The 25,573-nt window shown below is 40.5% G+C and overlaps 3 protein-coding genes across 4 annotated transcripts in view; 1 reads left to right on the top strand and 2 right to left on the bottom strand.

Annotated features, from left to right (window-relative positions):
- Window positions 1-997, bottom strand: part of mmp11a (matrix metallopeptidase 11a) — a 21,282-nt gene extending 20,285 nt beyond the window's left edge. The window contains exon 1 of the mRNA XM_042100229.1: window positions 492-997. Coding sequence (XP_041956163.1) covers window positions 492-602 — 111 coding nt within the window. The 5' untranslated portion in view covers window positions 603-997. The remainder of the gene's footprint in view (window positions 1-491) is intronic.
- The window catches only part of LOC121714945 (tripartite motif-containing protein 16-like), a 1,397,702-nt gene that overhangs the window by 971,765 nt on the left and 400,364 nt on the right, over window positions 1-25,573 (bottom strand). The gene's annotated exons all lie outside the window — the stretch shown is intronic.
- Window positions 19,881-25,169, top strand: gstt1a (glutathione S-transferase theta 1a). The gene is made up of 5 exons (XM_042100244.1): window positions 19,881-20,032; window positions 20,813-20,900; window positions 22,019-22,169; window positions 22,418-22,594; window positions 24,034-25,169. Exons 1-5 carry the CDS (start codon window positions 19,882-19,884, stop codon window positions 24,232-24,234), a joined length of 768 nt encoding a protein of 255 aa, XP_041956178.1. The 5' UTR covers window position 19,881; the 3' UTR covers window positions 24,235-25,169.

Genomic DNA, 25,573 nt, shown 5'->3' with positions numbered 1-25,573 from the left:
CAACCACTCTCTTTCAAACTGTTTAATACAGCATGTGTATGTTTAGTGCTTTAAAAGAAAACACGATAAATCGAAGTGGAATGAAATACAACCCATTGAAGCAATCCCATGGTATGTGATCCGTTGACAATTATTTACATATTGTATGAAAACTTGTGAGTTCCGACATGAATTCCAAACGTGAATATAATGTCCTCAAACAATAATACTAAACTCAAACAATGAAATCCATCCTTCCTTTGAAATCCGTGCAACAGTTCCTGTTCACCTGTCTGAAAAACTGGTTATGCGTTCATTCCGTAATTCAAATGATAAAATATTATGCATTTATTGTTTGTGTTTAGTATTATTGCCTTATTCTTGGGCAGCACTCAACAGCTTGTTGAAACTGCAAGGAAGTCTATAAGTTTACCCTTTGTTTTAGAACTTTAGAAACTGGTTTGTAAGTACCTTGAAAATGCAAGAACAAGGTAACCAATGTGATTACTTACCTCTGCTGTTTTGCGTTTGTCAAAGTCCCTTCTCTCAACAACTGGCAAACAGTCGAGGCACAAGAGAAAATGAAGGGCGAAAGTGTTCGAGAGAAGCCAAGAGATCCACATTGTGATGAACCCGATCGAACCTGCTGCAGTTTAATTCGCACAGTAAAGCCAACCGTGCGTTATGGAGAGAAATGGCTATCAGCTTTGCGCAGAGACAACGCGTCAGATCAGAGGACTGGAACTTTAATGTGCTATGATTTCTTTGTTCTTTCTTCAAATTACACTCTTATACCCCCACTTCATGGCCAGGGTGACAATATCACCCGCCACCACGTGACGCTTAACCCTTTCCCGCTGCAGACAGCATACTACAGTAGCCTAGAAATTCTCTGCTTTGCCATTTTGCCGCTCTTTAACCATTTCTATGCACGTTTCCTGAGAGCCATTTATGCCCACATAAGAATGAGAAACGAAAATGCTTAGACTTAAAAGTAATAAGAAGGCACTGAAATATAATATGTCTAACATAATAATCAACTAATTTATTAATGTTAATGGTATGTTTTTTTTTTTTTTAAGTCACCTGCTGAAATAGGGTTATCTGCATCCAACAGTATTTTCGTGTCAATTGCCGAATTAAATCTTCCTCTTTCATAAGCCTACTCTTATGGTGGAAGCACCTTATTGTTCTCCTCAAGTCAGGGTTTGGTCGCATCTGGCCATATGGACAATTGAAAAATTGAGATGAAAATATAATCTTGCAATATAATTTCCTTCTACTTCTGTAAAATATACTATGGATGTAATGGAGATTATGTAAAGATATCAAGCAGATATTGGTATATTAGTCATTCTTCAAAAGGGGGGGGGGGGGGGCTGGAAAATTTGGAAAAGGATTAATTAAATTGTAATTAATTAAAAACGCTTTAATGGACATTTACACCTCTGGTGTTGACAAAGCATAGCCTACATAATACATAGCCTGGGTGAACCCAGACGAACTTTCAAAAAACTGAATTTGCTTTGCAGTTCTGTCTGGAAAGGATCCTATTGACCCCATTTTCAAACTTCCTGTTTTAGGACTTCCAGGGGCGTAGACCAGCAACTTAAATCGGTGCATTAAAGTCTAATAATTTCGCATTTATTTATTTAGCAGAAACTTTTCTCCAAAGCAACTTACATACAATATGTAAGGGATAATGTATTGTCTGCTGGTAATTATCGGAAAATAAGTCCCTACAGGGCTAACAGGATCCCGATGCGCCATTATCACGCTTATTATACGGAGCCTGCCAAAACGAGAAAAGAAACTTCAAACAATGCGTCTTTTAAAAACATTTTGTTATCGTTTCGTGGCTTCCAGTGACAAAATAAATAATTCGCCACACATACAGTATAGAACTTGACAGTTTAAGGTGTTGCGTGGCAACGTGTTACTTGCTGACTTTCACTTTCAATGAGCTTCTGTTGCAATAAGCGAACAGGCTACTTGCGGAATTATATGAAAGATGTGAATCAAAAGCACAAAGCCAGTTGCCGTTGACAGCGGTCATTATATACTTTGCAGTGGTAATTGTATAGTTTTAGCAGACTTCCGAATGTTGGGAAGGCCCATTCATGTGTATGGAACTTTCTGTAGCACTCTAAAGAGCCATGTAATAAATCAATTATGTTACAAGGGCTATTGCCCTCAAAGACTCATTAATCAGGGTTAAGTGCCTTGCTCAAAAGTTGAACCCACATCTTTCCAGATAAGTGCATGTCATCCCAGCTCCTTAGCCACAACACTATCACCGCCCTTATTTCAGAAGCGCAGCAATCACGTCTTCCCTGTAAACAAATGTTTTAAATGCTTCATTTACTTAATTTCAAAGAAAATACACATTCCAGGGATATTCAAATTCAAGTCACTAAGGTCACTAAACTCGAGTTGCTACAGCCAGCTGCTTAATGCAGCCAGGCAGCTACAGCGCTACACTCTAGGTGACCTTGAGAAACGGAGATCTATGTGAAAACTTGCTGGAAGCACCACACACACACACACACACAAACAACACACATACACACAGACGCACGCATGCACGCACACACACACACACACACACTGTACCACATACATGCATACACACACACTGTATCACATAAAGGACTGCATGCATACAAACACACACACACACACACACACACACACACACACACACACACACACACACACACTGCACCACATGCACACACACACTGTAGCACATTAAGGATGCGCACACACACACACACACACACACACACACACACACACACACACTGTACCACATACATGGCTGCACACACACACACACACATACACACACACTTTATTTCACTTACACGACTGTATGCACGCACGCCCTGTAGCACATTAAGGATGCACACACACACACACACACACACACACACACACACACACACACACACACACACTGTACCACATACATGGCTGCACACACACACACGCACACATACACACACACTTTATTCCACTTACACGACTGTATGCACGCACGCCCTGTAGCACATTAAGGGATGGGCAAAAATACATTAAAATGTATTTTCAAATAAAATATCAAATACCCTAATTTTAAGTATATCAAAATAAACTACAAAATATAGTAACCACAGCATGTATCAAAACTAAAATACTGTATTTTTGTATTTTGAAAGGGAGCATGAAAGGGAGCCTCACTTTGTAAACCTTCTATATGTGTCTATTTAAAGGTACTCTAAGCAATGTCACACGGTTACATTAAAGGTACTCTAAGCAATGTCACACGGTTTCTGTGTGTAAGCTCTAAATGGGGTTATATTGACGCAATGGTCAGATATGGATGATACCTGGGGCAACTTTTTGAGCAATGTTCCAGGGGAACCGTTTCCATGTGTTCTACTGATTAAAGTTGTTAAGAAGCTCATGGGTAAAGTTCTCAAGAAACTAGAGGTTGGTATGAGAGAGGGAGTGTATTGTAAGTAAATGTTTTTTTAAATAGCACATTTTTCATGCAAAGCGTTCCACACTCAAACAGCATGTCAGACAGAGAGGCGAAAGACACCAGCGTGCCTGTGACTAGGCAATCAGGGCCAGATGTACTAACGCTTTTGCGCCCACTTCAGGCATATTTCAGGCTACACCGTTCAGTTGTGGACGTCCGTAAATTGCGGTAGGGGGTGGAGAAAGGCGCAGATTACCCGATGAAGTGAACGTTTGATAAATACCACGTACCACAGCGTTCGCAATCTGCGGTTTGTCCATGGCGCTGATAACGCTACGTTCGCAAATGTACTAACCAGTAGGCCACGGCTGCCCCTTATAAATACAGTTTTTTACAACTGTTTACACACGTTTTCAAAACTCTGTGTCTATTTTTCAAAACTCCACACACAAAACCAACAATTGCTCACACAAAATGCAAAATGCCTCAAATCTCCAGCAAAATGACACACAACATTCAAAATGTCATAAACACATCTTTAAATCAAACATTCGCCTCACATTACAAACACTTTTGTCATAATATGACATTTTGGATACATCATGTACACACTGTTGCTCAAAACCTAATGCTCTTCTGTCTTTCATAGGCTATATGTATTTCCATACAAGAGTGAAAGTTACGGTACAGAGAAAAGTTGAAGTACACAGTAAAAATGCAAGCAATATTGAAAACAAAAAATAGTGATTTTTCCAAAATAATTTGCTGTTGCAAATAGAGTATTTTACAGTCAACAAGAACAAAGCAAAGCAAAATACAATGACCACCAGATGTACATGGAGTTCTGAAAAAGCTGATTTTGCCTATGGAAATGACTGACTACTATCAAATTACATTGCTTTTTCCAAAGAAAAGTGTGTGTGTGTGTGTGTGTGTGTGTTTATGTGTGTGTGTGTGTGTGTGTGTGTCTGTGTGTGTTTGTCTGTATGTGTATGTGTGTGTGTGTGTAGGGGGGGGGGGGGGGTGTGTATTCATAGGTCTATAGAAAAATGTATTGAGCTAATGGTAACTTGGGGAGACACAAAAATATAGTAAAGTAGTTTTACTGTACATAAAGTAAGGTCGACATTTTGTAGAACATTCCTTTCAAAGTATCTGCATTGGTTCTGAAATCCTCTAGGGCCAGATTGAAAGGGTCCATACCTACATATAGAGTATCTATTTATAGGCCTATACTAAGGCAATGACTGGATGGTGTTCCGTAAAGTAATGAGTATTTACACATGTGAAGAGAGAGAGTGAAGCACTGGTGATTTAGTGTGGCATTTTGATAGGTTGTGTTTGAAAAATGAAATAAAAAGTTACTTCCTGTTCGATTTTTGTGTGTTAAGTAGAAAATTGTGTGTGGTGTTTTGCAAAATGTGTTTTAGTCAATTGAAAACTGAGTCAAACACTGAGAATTAGTGTATGGTTTTGCAGATTTGGTGTGGGGTTATGATGTTTGGAAGACATGTTTAGAAAATTGTGTGACAAGCAAAGATTTAGTGTGTAAGCATTTGAAAAAAACTGTAGTAAACATTAGAAACCCAGGTGCTGGATGGAGCAGCATGACATGCCATCAGACTCGTAACCCAGGACACTTATTTGAAATAATTAGGCTATAACAAATAATAATAAAATGTAAAATAAATCTTCCTGAATCTCAATATTCTGATCACATATGTGGGCAAATTACTAAATCAGCACCAGTCAGAAGCTACATTCATTGTTGTGCATTTTTTATGATGTCATCACATCATCAAAAGTATTGGTTTTACAAAAAATATTTGGCTTACACACTACATCTTTGCTTGTCACACAATTTTCTAAACAGGTCTTCCAAACATCATAGCCCCACAACAATCTGCAAAACCATACACTAATTCTTAGTGTTTGACCAATTATCTAAAACTCATTTTGCAAAACACCACAATTTTTTACCTACATGTAACACACAAAAATCTAACAGGAAGTAACTTGATTTCGGTTTTCAAACACAACCTATCAACTGCCATACTTATTCGCCACCTATTCACACTCAGTCCTCAATGTACAAACACTCATTAATTTACTGAACACCACCCGATCATTGCCTTAGTATAGGCCTATGAATAGATATACAGTACTTCATAGGATAGACCATCTTAACCTGTTCCTTGAAACAGGTAGTTATAGCAATACTTTTAGAAAAGCAATAAGCCACTCGAGTGCGTAGGTTACACTGATTATCCGCTAGCGCATTGTGCCTAACAACGCCCCTTAGCTGTTGTAGAATCAGTGTAACCTACGTCCTCTCGGGGCTTATTGCTACATTTTTTGTGTACTTTACACACAAAAACTGGTACTTGAGACACAATGACCACAACATATAACTAATGCACCAACCCCCTGAACCATGTCCATGATAAGGTGCTGTGGCCAGACCGAAACAGAAGAGAGGATGCAGCATAGTTTTTTTTTTTTTTTTTTTACTGTAACTGTAAACAGTAAATTCTTCTGTTATTGTTTTATGTAGAGCACTGTATGTGCAACTTTATGTTGGTTGGGATGTACACTGTGTACATTGTTTTGTGGGGGGAAATAAACTATATTTGTTACAGTGTATTTGTGTGTTCTGAGTATAAAAACAATATTCTCATATATTTTACAACACACTTATGTATGTAATGTCTGAAGTAAGAACGCTGAACAAAAAAAGGCCCAAGTCATTATGATGAATGGAGAAGAAGTGTTTTCTATTCATCATGTCTTACATTGAGCACGTCATTCAACTGTTTCTACATTTTGAGAAGAAATAACATTGTGTTGAATGTAAAGTTTCATTTTGCAGGATAATTGAGGCGTTTTGCACATTGTGTGTGTGTTTTTTGATTTGTGTGTAGAGTTCTGAGAGTATAAGGCATGCTTTCAGAAAATGTATGTAAACAAGCAACAGTGTGATGTTACAGACATGATGTATTCAAAATGTCATATTATGACAAAAGTGTTTATAATGTGAGGCAAATGTTTGCTGTAGAGATGTGTTTATGACATGTTGAATGTTGTGTGCCATTTTACTGGAGATTTAACGCATTTTGCATTCTGTGTGAGTAATTGTGGGTTTTGTGTGTAGAGGTTTGAAAAATAGACACAGAGTTTTGAAAATATGTGCAAACAGTCGTAAAAAAAAACCCCTGTAAACTACAGAAATACACACCTATAAAGTATTTTGATACAAAATACAAAGTAATTTTCTTCAACCCAATAAAATACAAATGTCAAAATACTATTTTGTACTTGAATGCCCATCTGCCCATCCCATCCCTGACCACATTACTGAATGCACATCTGACTAAACTTGAGCTGTGTGACCTTCTCCCAAACATGGTGAAGGTTGAGACATATGTTCTGTCTCAATGAAAAACTCAGATTATATCCTTCACAGCAGGATATCAGGATTTAGTAAGCATGCTTACACTAAAATGAACCAATACACCGCCACATTAGGAAAATATTTACACATAAGAAAATGCTGTATACAGATCGGATGAGGTTCCACCACCTTAAAAGGCAGCGGTCTAAACTTCAGAGGGAAACAAGCTAACAAGCAACCTTTTAACAGTTTATTAAAAGTGTTTACAGACATTCTGGATGTAGGTCTTATTTTGTTTTCAAAACTACACAAAGGACACAACAACAGACATCAAATTTGGAACACTTAATATACTGCAAAATGAAACTCTGCCGTCACAATGCTATACATACATTTGCATCAAATGGAAAATACAACTATTCAAATAGTTAAATTAATGAGTTATAATATTTATAATAGATAATAATTAACATCAGTTAATGAATGGCTTAATGTTGCAGTTGAAATGTTAAAAGTGCAATTCACAGAGTACATTTATTCATTTATTGTATAAATAGACACAGGGGAACTTTCACAAAATAATGTCTGTCCAGTGTTCCAAAAACACTGCTGGTCAACGGGTTGTACATGCACCATGTGCATTTGCAACATTTTAGGCATGTCTCACAAAACTAGATGTACTATGTACTGTAATATGACACCGCTCAGTCCTGCATATTCTCTCTGCAAAATAAATCACTCTTGACAATTTGTTTCCATCTCCTACTCCATCGCCAACTCTTGCAACGTTTGTGTATGTAAATCAGTTTGTGTGTGTGTTTGCTTTTATGTTGCTTATGTGTGTGTGTGTGTGTGTGTGTGTGTGTGTGTGTGTGTTTATGTACGTTTATGAGCGTGTGTGTGTGTGCTTGTGTGTATGTGCATGTCTGTAATTTGATGTGTGTGTGTATGTGTGTGTGTGTGTGTGTCTGCATGTGTGTGTGTGCGTTTGTGTGAGTGTGAGTATGTGTGTGTGAGTGTGTGCTTGTGCATGTGTTTGTGCATATGTGTGCATGTGTCTGTGTGTGTGTGTGTGTGTGTGTGTGTGTGTGTCTGTGTGTGTGTGTGTGTGTACGTGTGTGTGTGTGTGTGCGTGTGCGTGTGCGTGTGCGTGTGAGTGTGCGTGTGTTTGTGTGTGTCTGTGCGTGTGTTTTTGTGCGTGTGTGCATGCACGCATGCTTGTGTGTGTGTGTGTGTGTGCATGTGTTTTTGTGCGTGTGTGCATTCACGCATGCTTGTGTGTGTGTGTGTGTGTGTGTGTGTGTGTGTGTGTGTGTCTGCGTGCTTGTGTGTGTGTGTGTGTGTGTGTGTGTGTGTGTGCGTCTGCGTGCTTGTAGAAATGTAATCAGTACTGGCAACCCTTCGCTCAACTCCACCATCTACTGGCCGATTGGCATACAGTCACTAAATGTACACATACATTAATATATGGTCCCATGAATGGAATTCCACGAAACTTGGCATGAGGATGTCATAATGATCACTTAATATGTTGTGCAACATGTCAGCCATGTCATGCCACATTTTTGCTTTTTTTGTTTCAACTAGGTGGCACTATATAAGGCAAAAGAGTGATTGTGATAGTTCCAACCACCCAATTTTGAAACCATGCTTTGATTCACTGGAATTCCATTTTAGTCATAACATAGCAGTATGTCTCCAGGTGCTATACAGTAGGTGGGCAATTCCATGCAAAGGTCATCCTTACCATGGAAAAAAAAAGTTGTGCATACGCAAATAGAACTGTTGTTAACGTCTTGTTAGGTCTATATTTTATTATTTGTAACTGATCTGATTGAATTTGATGGAGAATGACACTCTTTTTACATCATAAATATGGTGTGCAACCATACAGAAACAAAATTTTTCACATGGTAATATTCACAGGTGGGACCAAGTCACTGTTTGGCAAGTCACAAGTAAGTCCCAAGTCTTAGCACTCAAGTCCAAGTCAAGTCCCAAGTAAATACAGAGAAGGGCAAGTCGAGTCCAAGTCCAAGTCTCATCAAAGCCAAGTCGAGTCCAAGTCCAAGTCCCAATCTTTTTCAAATCCTGAACAAGTCATCAGGTACTCTTCACTTAATAATGGCATTATTAGACTATCGATCATAATTTTAACACTTCCATCTAATCCACAGAATTTTTTTTTATAAATACAGATTAAAATATGTTCAATGTTTCTGTCTTGAAATCTTTTACGATATATGCATGCGCATACAATATACACATGTGCATACCTGAGTAATCTGTACAAAACGGATAGCTACATGACAAATATATATATTGTTTTTCCAAATTTCGGAGCCCACTGTAAGGATGAGTAATAATTTGACTGATGGCATTTCACTGCGCTAGGCCACAGATTTGCCTGCAAACAATTTATTAGGCTGTCTGCCAGTGGCGACTCATAAGGGAAGCCAAGGTCAACACTTTTGTATTATTTAAAAGATAATAATGACACAGTAATTTTGTTTTAAAGTCCCATTGTGTGCCACTGTCCACACATTCTCATAATGATCTTTTTTACCAGCTCCATTCCTATGGGTAGTCCACAAACTCAAACATTGTTTGTGCCACATGTATAGCACAATATTAACAATGATAAGCATGATATTAAGTTGGCACAAACAGCTTTCATTCCTTTGGAAATAGATGCATGTATGACATGATGCTTGCTTGACATTTTCTGTTTGCAATTAAATGTGAATTATGAGCCTGGTAGCCAGTAGCCACCTAGCTAGCTGAGTGGAATGCGTTTCAATCGGCTTATCAATGTGCTTCATGTAAACAAATTATTGAATAGGCCTACTTCAAGACTCACCATTTCCATTACACAAAGGCAAAGACAACTCTTCATATTCTTGTCCACTTTCCAAATCACAGTGAGTGCAGCCTATGTCATAGTGACCTGGATCTCATAGTTTATAACAGTAGTGAGAACCGGATAAATCCGCAATTTCCCCTAATCTCGTATTTGTTGCCTTCATGATTTCCTTTTATACGTTTCTTATATTTAAAAGAAAATATCAATCATCATCAACAATGACAAGCCAGCTGGAACCTGCCACACATGTTTTTTCTTTTTCGCATGCCCGAATTTCCGTCAATGATTCCCGGGACACTGAAAGACCGGGGTACACGAAACTTGGTGGGCATGTAACCCCACATGGATAGCATGGAACCATCGTTTTTCGTTTTGATCTGTAGCCCCCCCGCTGGACCGGACCCCCGAAAGGAGGGTAGGGCAGACACAGTTTTCTGTGAATATCTCGAAAACCGTTGGGTTTAGGAGGACCATTTTTTTTTTGTATGTTGATCTCAAGGGGCCATGTCAACCCATTCCATAACCACTCATTTCATGTATAGCGCCACCTAGTTAAACACAAAAAAGTAAAAAATGAGGTGTTGTAATTGAAGGTATCTGTGACCTAACATAGTCAAAACTGTACAAAATTGGACGTGTAGGATCATTATGACACCCTCTGTATGCACGCCAAGTTTTGTGGAATTCCGTTCATGGGGGGCCACACAATAAATTCATTTATGTTACTATACACCAACTGGCCTGTAGGTGGCTGGAGACAGTTTTCTGTGAATATCTCGAGAACCGTAGGGCCTAGGAGGTCCACCTTTTTTATGTATGTTGGTCTTAAGGGGGCATGTCAACCCATCCCATTACCACTTATTTCATGTATAGCGCCACCTAGTTAAAAATTAAAAAGCAAAAAATTAGGTGTTTTCATCACAATATCTCTGACAAGGTCAAAACAAGGTCAAAACTGCACGAAATTAAAAGTGTAGGATCATTATGACACCCTCCGAATGCATGCCAAGTTTTGTGTACTTTCGTTCATGGGGGGCCTTACAATAAAATAATTGATGTGTACATTTAGTGACGTACACCAACAAGGATTCCCAGGACACTGAAAGACCGGGGTACACAAAACTTGGTGGGCATGTACCCCCACATGGATAGCATGGAACTGTCATTTTTCGTTTTGATCTGTAGCCCCCCCGCTGGACTGGACCCCCCGAAAGGAGGGTAGGGCAGACACAGTTCTCTGTGAATATCTTGAGAACCGTAGGGAAAATTTTCATTTCGTCCCCGGGGACCAACACCCCCCGCCCCCCCCCGTGCTGGGCCCCCCGAACCGCAAAAAAAAAACAGTTTTTCCTAAATAACTACCTGAACCGTGGCACTGAGGATGAAGAATATTTTATGGTATGTTGGTCTCAAGGGCCCACATCAACCTGGCTCATAATCACTCATTTGTGATTTGCACCCCCACCCGCCCAGTAAAAAATGAAAATGCAATATTATTCTGCTTTAGTGGTGCGTTATGGATGTGACGTTATGGATGTTACATAATGTGAATTTACAAGACTGGGGACTTTATTATACCTCAAAGCTGATAAAACGTCTGTTCTGGTGGCATGTCAGTTTCAACGCATTTCAACTTAGTGTTTACAACTGACATTTCAAAGATTATTAGGTTGATCAAAAGCACAGGGAGGCCTTGCCTAACCATTAGCAAAACAAACATAATATTAAAATACCTCCAGTAATTAGCCTAGCCATAGCCTATTTTCAAGTGGCCTAATAACGAAAATCTGAGCGATTATCTTCCTGTAACTGTCATACTAATGTTGTACAGTAACTGGATTATCGTGTTAGCTGGTGAAGATGGCTGACTTTGCAGCTGGAGTTAACATAGCAACCTCCTTCTGTTGCAGATCTGTTCAGCCTGCCGTTCACGTCTGCTTAACACAGTTTAATTTTAAATGTGACGCGATATGACAGCATTTGAAGTGTCAGGTCCTCAGTAGCTAATACCCACAGAGTAACATGAGTAAGGACAGCAATAAACTAGATGTACCGCATAGCGGTACAAAATATGACCGCCTCTCAGTCCTGCATATTCTCGCTTGTCAATTTGTCTCCATCTCCTACTCCTGCAACTCATGTGCATGTAAATGAGTGTGTGCATATGTGAGTTTGCTTTTGTTTATAAGAGTGTGTGTGTGTGTGTGTGTGTGTCTGTGTGTGTGCATGTGTGTATGCGTGCCTGTGTTTGTGTGTTTATGTGTGTGTGTGTGTGTGTGTGTTTGCATGCCCACATGCGTATGCGTGCCTGTGTGTGTGTGTTTATGTGTCTGCATTCATGTGGGTGGGTGTGTGTGTGTGCTTGCCTGTCTGTATGTGTTTATGTGTGTGTGTGCTTGCCTGTCTGTATGTGTGCGACTGTGTGTGCGTGCATCCGTGTGTGTGTGTGTGCGCATGTGCGTGTGTGCACGTGCGCGTGCATGTACTTTATGTGTGCAAATCACAAATGAGTGGGTATGGGTTAGGTTCATGCGGGCTCCTGAGACTAACATACCATAAATATTTTGTCATCTTGGGTGCAATGGTTCAGGTAGGGCTAGTTATTTAGGGGAGTGGCCACCAAGTTTCATGTTCCCTGGTGTTTCTGAAACCCGGGAATCACTGACCAAAATTGATGACGGTAAAAGAAAAAAGTTAATTTCTTTTTTATATTTTAAATGACTTGTTGTCCTAATTCTTCCTGTGGATCATAGTGGGCACTGAGGAAGCAATAATTTCATCGCTAGTTTTTCATGATTACTATTTCAATTTTTTCATATCAAAATTCACTATTTAATTATGTGTTTTATGTAGTTTGTCGAGGACTGGTTCAGACACGTCACATCCATAACGTGAAACCGTCACATCCATAACGCCAGTTTTTCCTACATAATGCATTACGAAAATGACGCATAGTTTCAAAAACACACTTTTTGTGTTCATTCAAGTCTCCTTCATGGGACATACAGTATATCATAGTTTCGGCAGTTTCCTTCAAAATTCACAGAGTTTGTAAAAAACCTGTAATCTCTCACAAAAGTGTTTCCATTTCATCTCATATCCATAACGCTGATAAAATGCCTTGTATTCTTAGGATGAAATTGCTTATATGAAATTTGAGGATTTATCAGTATTCAGAGGACAGAGGTTGCATTAAAAGTTATGCAAATTAATTCACTGATACTAATTTTGCGCCCACTCTAAGGCATTTTGTTTACCAATATGAGTCCAATCCATAACGCTGGAACTGCCCAGGTATATAAAAAAAAAATTCAAATTGGGTACAGGTTCAAGATCAAGTCTATAGCTTTAGTAATAACAACACACCGGCTATTTGAATATTGCAAAACGTTGTCTTATTTAGTCCTTTGTTTTCCATTGAAACGTAACAAACAGCCGTGACTCAAAGCGTGAAAATATGTCTGTGTTTTGATTTGGATTCGCCCAGCACATGGTTTTAAGTTTTGAATAAAGAGCTGTGTTTAGCGTTTTGCAAAATGTGTGTTTTATAATGGCTAAATGATTGCAAGGCAGAGAATGTGCTCATGATTTGGCACACCAGTGATCAACAAGTCAAACGATACTGTAGTTTTCAACCATTGTGCCACAAGTAGGCTATCAGTTTCTGAAATAGACACTGGCAATAGACTCTGAGACACTTTAGGATAATGAGACACTTAAGACATTTAGGATAAGTGTGTTGCCCTATTGTCTACTTGTAGGTTTTGTATATCGTCTTCATTCTGTACAGACATCACTACAACACAGTATTACAATATATTTCAAGCATAGATGTTAGTGGATCACTTTGGGACATGAACAATAGCCCACTGTCAATGCTGTATTGCGTTTACATTTTTGAGCCATGACACCATAATACATCTCCTGTGGTAACCGTTCAAATTCTTAGAAATTTCACTTTCTTGTAATTACGCCTAAACTAAATGTCTGGTGTAGTTTATGCTGTTATGAATCCCCTTCAACCTTTAGAAACAATGACCATTTGATGACCACAAATTGTTCTGTTGAAATTGTTCAGCTGTTCTCATAAACACACGTGGCGAACTTGGAATTAAATCATTCGAAAAGGAGACACTGTGTCTGCGTGTGTCTGGCGTTTGTGTGTGTGTGTATGTGTGTGTGCGTGCGTGCGTGCGTGCGTGCGTGCGTGTGTGTGTGTGTGTGTGTGTGTGTGTGTTGCAAGCCAATTGGCATGGTGGGGCAGTTTTGGGCTTGGTGTTCTGTTGTCGCAGTGAGGGTGGAGTTGAGAAACACTATTGAACCATGGTTGTAACAATAATAGTGTTTTCACAAGGATGCTTTCGAGAAATCCAGCTGTACAGTACTTGCATGAAATGGAATGATCCTGCAACTAGAATGGTTCTGAAACCTGTCCCGTCAGTAATCAGTATGCCATTGCAACCACCTGGTGTTTCATATAATGCATAACATATGACCATGTGACATTAGCAGATTCCACAGCGTGATTACTTCATGATGCTTTGCATGTGGTGTACTGCACAACTTAGACCCACACTTTACAGACACAATTAGAGGGCAGCAATAACCTCAAAATGATCTTAAGTGGCACTTAAGTTGAATGTGTCATTTTCTAAATATATTTAGGCCTAATCAATTGGCCTTTTCAGACATGCCTCTGAAGGGAGTCATCCCTAAGGGAGTAATCCTTATTGTGTGTGAAGATATTGAAAAGATATGTAGATGGAACAAGGCAGGTTGTAAGATAAAACGGTAACACTTTACTTGACAGTATCAACATAAGAGTGGCATGACACTGTTATGAACACATGACACTGTCATGACATATGAACCCTAACCCTAACCCTAACATGTTTTCTAATTTCCTAACCCTAACCCTAAACTTAACCCTAATCCTAACCCTAACTTGTTAAGACAAAAAAACGAATGTTACTTAATAACAGAAGCATTATGTCATAAACGTTTATGACTTGTTGATGACACGTTCATGACAGTGTAGTGTCACTCTTATGTCGACACTGTCAAGTAAAGTGTAACCATACATTCATTTCATAAAATGTCTTCAGCTATGAGGTTAATGTACTGGGGCGAGTTTAACATGGGAATGCATCTATTTTCTTCATTCTTCTTTATGGATAAAGCACAATCTGATTCTGATTCATTCTGAGCTATTGGGAACTGCAGTTAATACACCATTTTTTTTTTTAAATTATCATGAAACACAATGCAGCTTATACATGGGAAATCACTGAAATACCCCGTTCAGCTTACTACTTACAACCATTTCCTAGCACAAAACACAGTGTCTGTTTTGAGTTACATCTGGTCCTGATGTTCTCATAAATCTCGCCGTTTCCCAAGCCGGCCAATAGAGTTTTAACCCTTTAGGCGCCAGAGGTTTTTTTCCGAAACGATCAATTTTGACATCTTCATTTCAAAAGGCTATATCTTAAAAGTGATAAGAGATAGAGACTTTCTGTAAATTAGAGAAATATTAAGGATGACCCAAAGTGTATGTAGAGATTAAATGTTTATATCTAATTTGCATATTATGACGTCATATGGTGGCGGCCATCTTGGATTATAGAATTTTCATGAAAAGTTGCATGTTTGAATGATAAAATGCACCACTTCTTTTCCCCCAAAATGTCCCTCACCTTCTGTATGCTATATTGCACAATACTGAATGCTCAGGTAAATAGTAAGTAGTGAACAAACTGTGTAAATCATTACTAATAAATGGCAGAAACAAACCAAATGCATGTAGCGGTAGACTGGCCTTTTGCTGTAGAGATTTTCCATTTACTACATACAGTAGGCACTCTGATTCCATGTATGGGGCACATATATATTATTCAGATGACACACAAACACAAGTAGACAAGACCTGTTTAGTTCAAAAGCTCATTTGCCACGGCAAGGCACAGATCAGGAGTGAGATGACGAGACAAGACAAGAGACAATGTTAGTATTTTTTTTCTTTTTGTTGTTTTTGTTGATGTTTTTTTGTTTTTTTTCTTAGCTGACAAAGACACACACATCACAAGGACATGAACACACAAAAAGGAACACATAGTGTACTGTATGTCCTAAATGATCAGGGAAGTAGATAGCAAATCAACAGTGTAAATCATTACTAAATGGCTGACTTTTTTTTTTTTTAATGTAGCAGGCCTTTTGCTGTAGAGATAATGACTCCCTATCCCTATCCATACAGGGCCGGCATTCCCATCATCTTGTGATAGACTATGCATGACCTAATGTGTGTGTGTGTGTGTGGGAGAGGGAGAGAGCGTGTCACCACCTCCACCATGCGAGCAGCATGGCCAGATCTGCCTCGCGCGCGCCGAGTGGAGAGAATTTGCGCAGCTCGGACTAGGCCTACTGTCATTCTCATTGCGACTCCCCACACTGCCACTACGTTCCCCCCTAACTGTCCTATGAGCACTTCGACCTCGTCTAACATACCCAGTGGCATTAGACAAAGGCTCCACCACGTTACTGTCGCCGCGATTGTGGAGAGGCACACGTTCAGAAGACAGACGCTAGCGCTATGGATATTAGGCTACCTCCAGCCTCGTTCGCCACACCACTAACACCCTGCTAACTTCCCGATGAACACTCCGAACCCGTGAAACATTATTCCCACCAGTGACATTGGGCAAACGATTCAACGTTTGTGCTTGGTGTAAGCTAAACTATGGAGTAAACTCTCACTTTGTCCAGCTGCATCATTGCAAGGCAGGGACGCATCTGAAGCCTCACTAAACGAATCACCGTCATTTTCTGAAGGCAGATATTCCCCTTCAGAATCAGGGTCCGCGAATAGAAGACCCAACACTTCATTTCAGGTAAACTTTTTTGATGCCATTAGACGATAATCTAATGCAAATACTCGCTGACGTTGACAATATCGCTCTGACAAAGTGGCTCACACGCACACTAGCTCCGGTATTTCATACACTGATTGAATGCGCTGTAGCTAGAAAGTTTTGTTTAAAGCGTGTCCTTTTTTCGACTCGGGGATGACGTATGACATGTCTGCCATCTAGTGGAGTGGAAGTCGAACGAAATATGACACCCTATTTGACTAAATCGGCCGTTTTATTCAGTATCGCATCTTGTCGACTATAGTCGCCTGTGGCGCCTAGAGGGTTAATGAATCAATCACTATCACACTCTCAGTAATTCAAAAATCCACGGGAATTACTACTGGAGGGAATCAGTTTTTTTGCGTTGGATTCAAAACGAATCAGAGAAGAAATACATTTGTCTCCCAATTCATCTGTGGTTGTAGATGATCTGATAGTCATTAAGAAAAGAAGATGACCCTACCAGCTAAGAGACCACTTTGTTCCTAAGTTGGTCAGCTACTGTATGCTCAGATCCCCTACTGTAAAACAGGGCCTGCATACTTTCCCAAATGGAATCCAGACCCCCAGCATTCTGAGAGGCTCATCAAGGTCCCAACAACGCCTCACCACACCTGTCTCCCGTCGCTACGGGGACCAGAGAGGCTATTCGGTTGTTAAGTTGTGATGCAATAATGTGCCGTTAATACTTTTTTGGGGTCCAACTGTTCCCAGAGCTGTTTCCCCATAGTATCAATCGGCTCATTCAGTCCCTCACTCTCCACCTCAAGCTGGTGTGTGGTGAGCGCTCTGGTCCATAATGGCTGCCGTGCATCCCACAGGTGGGTGCTACTCATTGGTGGTGGTTAGGGAGGTTCCCCCTTCACCGTGAAGCATATATAAATGTAATGTGTTGTTGCATTATGTTACAGTTGTTGCTGTCCCTTGCAATGAATTACTCTATATCACAGAGAGTTTATTGTTTTTTGTTATTTATTAGATATCATTGACTTAAATTAAAAGACAAAAATGTATGTAAGTCATTGAACTTCCTCAAACTGTTGCCCCAATACCCAGCTGCTTCTGTAGCGCTGAATCACGGAGGTCGTTAACCACAAGGGGGAGCTGTGGAGCAGTGGTCAGAGAAACGGTCAGTCTGGTTTTGATTTCCAAACCCAATGCTGTGAGTCCCTTTTGCTGTGGAATAAACATGTCTGCTGAATCCCACTCACTTTACTTTCAGAATGTAAGTACATGACAAGTAGTCCTCACTGCTGAAATCTACACAGATATGTAGAGTGACCTCTCCCCCCTGTACTTCCTGCGGAAACTCAGGCGAGCAAGTGCTCCACCAGCCATCATGACCACATTCTACCGAGGCACCATTGAGAGCATCCTCTCCAGCTGTATCGCTGTGTGGGGCGGAAGCTGCACTGAATACAACAGGAAAGCCCTGCAGCGCATAGTGAACACAGCTGGAAGGATTATTGGTGCTTCACTCCCCTCTCTGAAGGACATTTACACCACCCACCTCACCCGCAAGGCGACCAAAATTGTGAGTGATGCAAGTCACCCCGCTCACAATCTGTTTGATCTACTGCCCTCTGGGAAGAGGTACAGAAGCCTGCGCTCCCGCACTACCAGACTCACCAACAGCTTCATACACCAAGCTGTAAGGATGCTGAACTCTCTCCCTCCTCTCCCCCCTCCACCCTCAGCTACATAACATCCTGGACATTGGACCCACAATGGCCGCCTGCACTACTCCACTTGCACACTTGCACACTTGTACACTTTACAACTTGTTGTTGTTGTCCTGAAAACACAACACTTCTGCTGCTCTTACATAACTTGCACTACTATGCCACTTTCTTTCTTACTTAGGTCAAACAGAACTACCCAAGCCTTTTATTGGCCTGACTTTGCACTAGTATTTTATTGACTGTCTATGCACAATTTCAACCAAATTTTGCTGCTCTTATTTTTTTCATTATTATATGTGCCCTCTTATTTACTTATTTACTTACTTTTTTGTTTACTTGAATGTTATGTTTGTCTGTGGACTTAAATTGGTAAAATATGTCTTGTCTTCACTGTGGGATAGTGAGAAACGTAATTTCGATCTCTTTGTATGTCTGGAACATGTGAAGAAATTGACAATAAAGCTGACTTTGACTTTGACTTTTTCCCGGTCTGCATGACAGACATCAGACCGCTTTACATTACATTACATTACATTTGGCTGACACATTTTTAACCAAGAGACTAACAACATGGTAAACAGTTTTAAAGCAATTCTCAACAATTTTAGAACAATTTAAAAACGGTAGAGTACAGTAAGAATAAGTGCATCAGTGAGTGCTGTTTTTAACAGTTACGTGTCAGTTCAGCTTTAACCATGTAAAGCTCCGAAAGATGGAGTTACCATGAAAGGTTGTTGATATTTGAGTTCCACGGCCCATCAAATGGCAACCCTCCTGTCCCGAGTGTTGATTGACTGAATGTGTTTATAGCTCCATCTGAGCCTCTGTGAGTGCACACACTCAATGGAGAACAACGAGGAGTAGGCTAGCCTATACTCTGCTGAATTAGAGTTTGAGAATTTGAATCAGATTAAAGTCTATGACTGAATCTATAAGTCCAGCCTATACTATACTATATGTTCACTGTCTTGCATCACACCATGTCTGTCAATGCAAGGTGAAAGAGCCCATGGACTGTCCGGTGGTTTGATCTGCTGCATATATGTCTGTCAGGTGAAAGAGTTTGTGGACTTTGGCTGCTGATATTTTATCAGGCTTTCAGGCTCCTGTCTACAGATTAAAGGTAGAGATATTAGTAAACAGCACATGATTTAAGCAAAGTTCAGTGAGGCCAAGGGACCATTAAAGATAGGACAAGCTAAAAAAAAAACGTATTTTCATTGTGGTAAAGTTTTCATAAAGCTTCCATATAATATTGGAAAGAGACTTTGAACTTGTTTGGTTTGACTCTCCACCCCCCACCCCATCTCCAACTGTTTTAGTGTGTGTGTGTGTGTGTGTGTGTGTGTGTGTGTGTGTGTGTGTGTGAGAGAGAGAGAGAGAGAGTCAGGGTAACACAATGTGGGAAAATGTGAATAGTAATAGAACATCACTTGATCGCTTCTTTTGTTGTTGTTCTATCAGGCCGTGCATTTGTCAGTAATGGTTAAGTGGACCAGACAGCATAACAGGCTAACCTAGTTCTAAGTGTCACCACAACATTATACTATTGACCCCAGGGGGAGGGGTTCTTGTCTGCTAGTATAAACATGGGCCTTCCTGAGGGGCAGACATTGCAGTTGGACACCATGACTGTGGAACTGTTCCTCGACCTTCATTCGCAGCCTTGCCGAGCAGTCTACCTCTTTGCCAAGAAAGCCAACATTCCATTTGAATACAAGAAGGTGGATTTGGCCTCAGGTAGTGCTACTTGCTGATTTTATCTTATCTTTAATCTACAGTCAATGTAAAATTTTTATCATCTTTTCCGTTACCTTATAATCTACAGTCAATGTAAAAATGTTATCATCTTTTCCGTTACCTTATAACTCTTCGGCAAACTGTGAGATTAAAAGATGTTTTCATAGCTTTTGGTTATGCATATATGCGTATCTTCCACAAGCAGAAACCTCTATTGCGCAATGTGGACTTTCCCAGAGTTCAGTTGCGTAGAGAATAAAACAGCGAGGCAGACAGACAGAGTTCAGTTGCCCATAGAGAATAAGACAACGAGGCAGACAGACAGCTGTGAATTTGGCAACTCATTAACTCTTCAGCTGCACTGTGAAGCACACATGGTCTGACATGAGCATTTAAACCTGTTCATCTGGCAAAAATCTCCCTCAAAACAGTATAATACAAGCAAACAGCAGGAAACAGGGAAGAGAGGTGTCACCTATGTGACATAAAGCTGTAAGAACAGGAGGGAAGCAAGAAAAAGCAAAAGGGGATCTGTGGCAATTATTAGGAACTGACATGACTATGTTATCGGCTGTTTTGAGATTAGCAGTAATGAAGGGGTCAGCACTATGTTCCCACAGCCCTGTGTTCCCACATTTCTAAGGTTAGGGTTAGGGTTGAGGTGTGGGTGGGAAGGTTAGGGTTAGGGAACATAGGGGTTAGGAAACATAGGGCTGTGGGAACATAGGCATGCTCCTGTAATAGAAACCTAAAGTTGTTGCCTCCTCCACTCCTGCACAGGTGAGCAGTATGGAGAAGAGTTTGGCCAGATCAGCATGGTGCGCAAGGTTCCTGTGCTGAAGGATGGAGACTTCATCCTCACTGAGAGGTATGTTAATGCAAGGTCACGCAAGGTCACAGCTAACGTTTAGATATTTATTAGATGGAGACTTCATTTTCACTGAGAGGTATGTTAATGCAAGGTCAGGGCTAACGTTTAGATATTTATCAGGCAGACACTTCACTGAAAGGTATGTTATAACGCAAGGTCACGTAATTGAGTACTTTTGAGCATTGTTGAATATTGGGGGGGGGGGCCTGTCCCCCTCAAAGTATATTATGATTACGGCCTTACGTCATACTTTGAATGCTTTGCTGAATAAGGAGAGTTAAGTGCATGGCCACAAAGCTACCCTGAATGGGAAACATGCTTGTTTTCTCCATCGTAAAATCTCAGACTTTGAAATTACCACTAAAAAAGGGTGAATCTGACGCAAATACTGTGGAATCCATCCCTCTGATCAACGCCCCCCTCCACATTGAGTCTTGCCACTTGTCACTTTTAGTTGGAGATTCAGGAGGAAGTTGCTGAAGCCTGCTGTGAGTGGTCAGTGTAAAGCTCACTTATTTATTCATATGGGTGCCAGCCAGATAACCATGAGGGGGCGCTAGATATCTACTATTTTATTACATGATGCTAGCAGATGTGGGTTTTAACCTCCCAAACCCAAAGTGCTGCAGGTTTGAGCCTGGCCAGGTGCAGGGCTGAGCTGAGCTGAGCTTCAAGGTGCTCTAAGTGATGCTGGGTAACGTCACTTCTGTTGACTTTCAAACAAAACAGAGAGCTAGCTCGCTACTTCCTCCCCCTCCCTCCCATGCTGCTCCCGTGCAATTGAAACTCTCCTAAACGCGCATCTCGTCTGTGATTTGCTGGAACAGTTTGTTATGTTTTTATGGGCTAGGTTTGCCCAGGTTGTTTTTGTTGCCGTTTTTGGAGCCTGGGCTGTCCACTTTTTTTTACAGTGTATTCAGGACACAGACAGCTAGCGGTTGGTTAGGTGATGTTTGTAGTAAGTGACATAAAATGTTTTAGCCTAAAAAATGCGTGGCATCGTTTGGAGCACCTTTCACTGTCAAAAAATACAATACAGGTTAGCGTTACACCTGCATTCCACGAGAGATTTGTGACAGCAGTTGCCTTCAGTTGGAGTGTCCCTCTACTTCTAGCATAGCCATCCTGATGTATCTGGCTGAGAAGTTCAGCACACCTGATCACTGGTACCCTGCAGAGCCACAGAAGAGAGCTCGGGTAAACGAGTATCTGTCCTGGCAGCACAAGGCTATCCGGGAGAGTGGCTCAAAGATCTTCTGGTTCAGGGTAAGAATGTTAACAAACATCAGACAATATCATGGTAAATTTACTTATCAGCAAGTATTCACAATTTTGTGCTGCCAAATGCAATCTTGTTAACATGCATTTATTTGCCTATTTGATTCCCCGCACTGGTTTAGTCAATACTTGGTCACCCTCATTCTCTCTCACCCAGCTGCTGATGCTCAGGTTGTCCATCTCTCTCTCCCACACACACACACACACACACACACACACACACACTCCTATTGCAGGCAATGGTGCCCCTGCTCACAGGAGCCCCTGTGGACCAGGAGAGGATGGACTCAGCGGTGGAGGATCTGACCAGCTCGCTGACCATATTTGAAGAGAAGTTCCTCCAGAAGAGGTCCTTCATCCTAGGGCAGGATATTTCCCTGGCTGACCTGGTTGCTATCGTGGAACTGATGCAGGCAAGTGCTCTTGGTCATGGAGGCATCACTTAGTCTATAAGCAGAGGTACCCTAGATCAACGGTTTTCAAAGGTTTTGTTCGGCAAACCCCAAAAAACATTGGTCACATTTAGCAACCAACCGGCAAAAATTAGTTGCAAGATGGAAAATGTTGCAAAATAGATGTTAGTGGCAGAGGCAGAAAATGCCTTCTCTCATAGCTAGGCTATGTCAACAGCAAAGGCATTCATGTCAATAGCCTTTGACAATCTGATTTATTAAGGAAAGGATAACTGTTTTTTTATGGACAGAGAACCAAACCAGCAGATAAAACAGAAGGTTAAAACAGACTCAATAAAACAGGAATAAAACATTGACACTTGCACGTTGCATCCAACACTCCAGCACAGGACTGCCAGAACAGCTGTGTGTAACAATTCCATTCTACATTATGCAACATCTACAGTGTACTTGTACATAGACACCCTGGAGTCCTTGCCAAAGAGGACCAAATTAAGAAATGTGATAGATGTTTGGCAAATGTTAATATTTAGTCAGTTGGAAGTTCTGCTGCAGTGGGACTGGGAGCTACCACTGCTCCAGTGGAGGGGGAGAGCAGACTGAGCAGGATCAAATGGATTACACCATGACAAAACACAAGAAAACAACTTAACAAAATAATCTTAACTCTGCAAAACATGATCATACATGTACAACGTCCTCAAAACTTCATATTCTCATAATTCACTTTCCAATGCAATACATTAGGGTAATGATAATTGACATCATTGTTTATTATTGCTATTTTCCTTAATGTTGTCTTACCAACATTTTAAAATTGACTATTAGTATGTTGTTTTTACTTGTACTGTAAGTCGCTTTGGACAAAAGTGACTGCTAAATAATACAACCAAAACCATAACCATAACCATAATAAAGTTCTTAATTCAATTTAATATGATAAAGTAATAATACATTGAAACTCAGTGCTCCTATTCTGTATTGGGGTTGGGGTGTGTGATACTATACTGGAAAAGATGGCAGTGGATTCCACACATCTGCCTATTAATCAGAACACACACACACACACACACACACACACACACACAGCCAAGGCAAACACTGCCACTGTAAGTTTGTGTGTGAATAGTTTGTTCTTTTCTGGTCAATGTCTTCTTTTGTGTGTTTGTGTGTCTGTGTGTGTGTGTGTCTGTGTGTGTGTCTGTGTATGTGTGTGTGTCAGACCTGCCTAAGTGTGTAACATACTTCCTTCAATGTTTGGATATGTGAATCTTTCCCTGTGTTAAGGTCCAAATAAAAGCATTAAAATGTGTGTGTGTGTGCGTGCGTGCGTGCGTGCGTGCGTGTGTGTGTGTGCGTGCGTGCGCGTGCGTGTGTGTGTGTGCGCGTGTGTGTGCGTGTGCGTGTGCGTGTGCGTGTGTGTGTGTGTGTGTGAGCAGCCGGTTGGCACAGGCTTAGACGTGTTTGAGGGGCGCCCCCTGCTGGGTGAGTGGAGAGACAGGGTGAAGAAGGAGCTTGGGGAGTCTCTGTTCGACGAAGCCCATCACGTCATCATGAATGCTCACACCCTGCCACAGGAACTGGAGGACAAAGGCATGCTGGAGTTCCTCAAGCCCAGGCTGAAGAAGCTCTTCAACTGATCAAGAGTCCCACACAAGGCCTGACACTGTTGTGTGCTACAGAAATGCTAATATTTTCTGTCATTTCTGTTATTCTGCTTTTTTTTTTGAACTTGTAAAAGTAATTCATAAGATAACCAAAAGACATACAATACTTACTGTATATGTATGCTATTGCATGCAAATATAATTAATGGCCAAACTGTGTGAAGACAAAGCATTTGTATTTCACAATATACAACACAATATTTGCCTTTTTATTGTTTGTTTTTAGAGAGTTATCTGTAAATTATACATAGCAGGTGTATTTACAGGTAAGCTAGTGTTTGACTAATGCTCTCTGATTTGAAAATATATTCAAGAGTGAGCTCTTCGCACTACGTTACTTCAGACATCTTTACATTATATAAAAAAATATATTGTATAAGATTCACAATAGGAAAGATATTGTATAAGATACCGGTACACAATAAGACAGATATTGGGGCCATAAAACTGTTCTAAATGTGACATATGGATTTGTGAGAGTATGGATAAAGAGATTTACTCACGTTTACACCCAAAAAGACTCAACAAGGCCACATAGCAGACTTCAACAAGGACACTTCTACTGTACATAGCAGACTTGTAGCGCTGATGTGTGAAGGTCTACTGTATGCTCCCGCCTCCCACTGTTCAAATAAGATTTCCGACACTCAACAGTTAGCAGTAGATCTCCAACCAACGACTATTAAGGGCCAGAGATATTGTTCCACTCTAGAGCCTTGAACCCAGATCCACATCCATGATGATGGACTAACAGTTTCTAATGCATACTAAACCACACCACACCACTTCATAAAAGAACCTTTATTGGTATTGACAAAATTGAAACATATTCTGATAATCATTCTGATAAATGGTGAATGAACTGACACAGCAATGATATGATGTAATAAACACCAATAATATACCTATCTATAGAGCCCAGGAGGTGTCATTGCAAGATATTTTTGTGTATCGCGTGCGCTCATTTTACTGAATCGTGCGCGCGTTTTACTAAATTGTGCACACATTTTACTAAATAGTATGGTCATTTGACTAAATTACGCTCTCAATTGAGTAAAACGTGTGCAAGATTTAGTAAATTGTGCGCACGTTTTACTAAATCGTGCACACGTTTTACTAAATCGTGCGCACGATTTACTAAATTGAGAGCACAATTTAGTTAAATGAGTGCACAATTTAGTAAAACATGCGCATGATTTAGTAAAATGTGCATAGCATTTGGTAAATGAGCGCACGTTGTCTAGATACCAAAAAATATCTTGCAATGGCCCCTCTAGGGTTCCGTACTTGCTTAACTCACAATACTTAATGA

The sequence above is a fragment of the Alosa sapidissima genome, chromosome 8 (genome assembly GCF_018492685.1).
Source record: "Alosa sapidissima isolate fAloSap1 chromosome 8, fAloSap1.pri, whole genome shotgun sequence".
Taxonomy (NCBI): domain Eukaryota; kingdom Metazoa; phylum Chordata; class Actinopteri; order Clupeiformes; family Clupeidae; genus Alosa; species Alosa sapidissima.
This window is presented reverse-complemented; position numbering and strand designations above follow the sequence as displayed.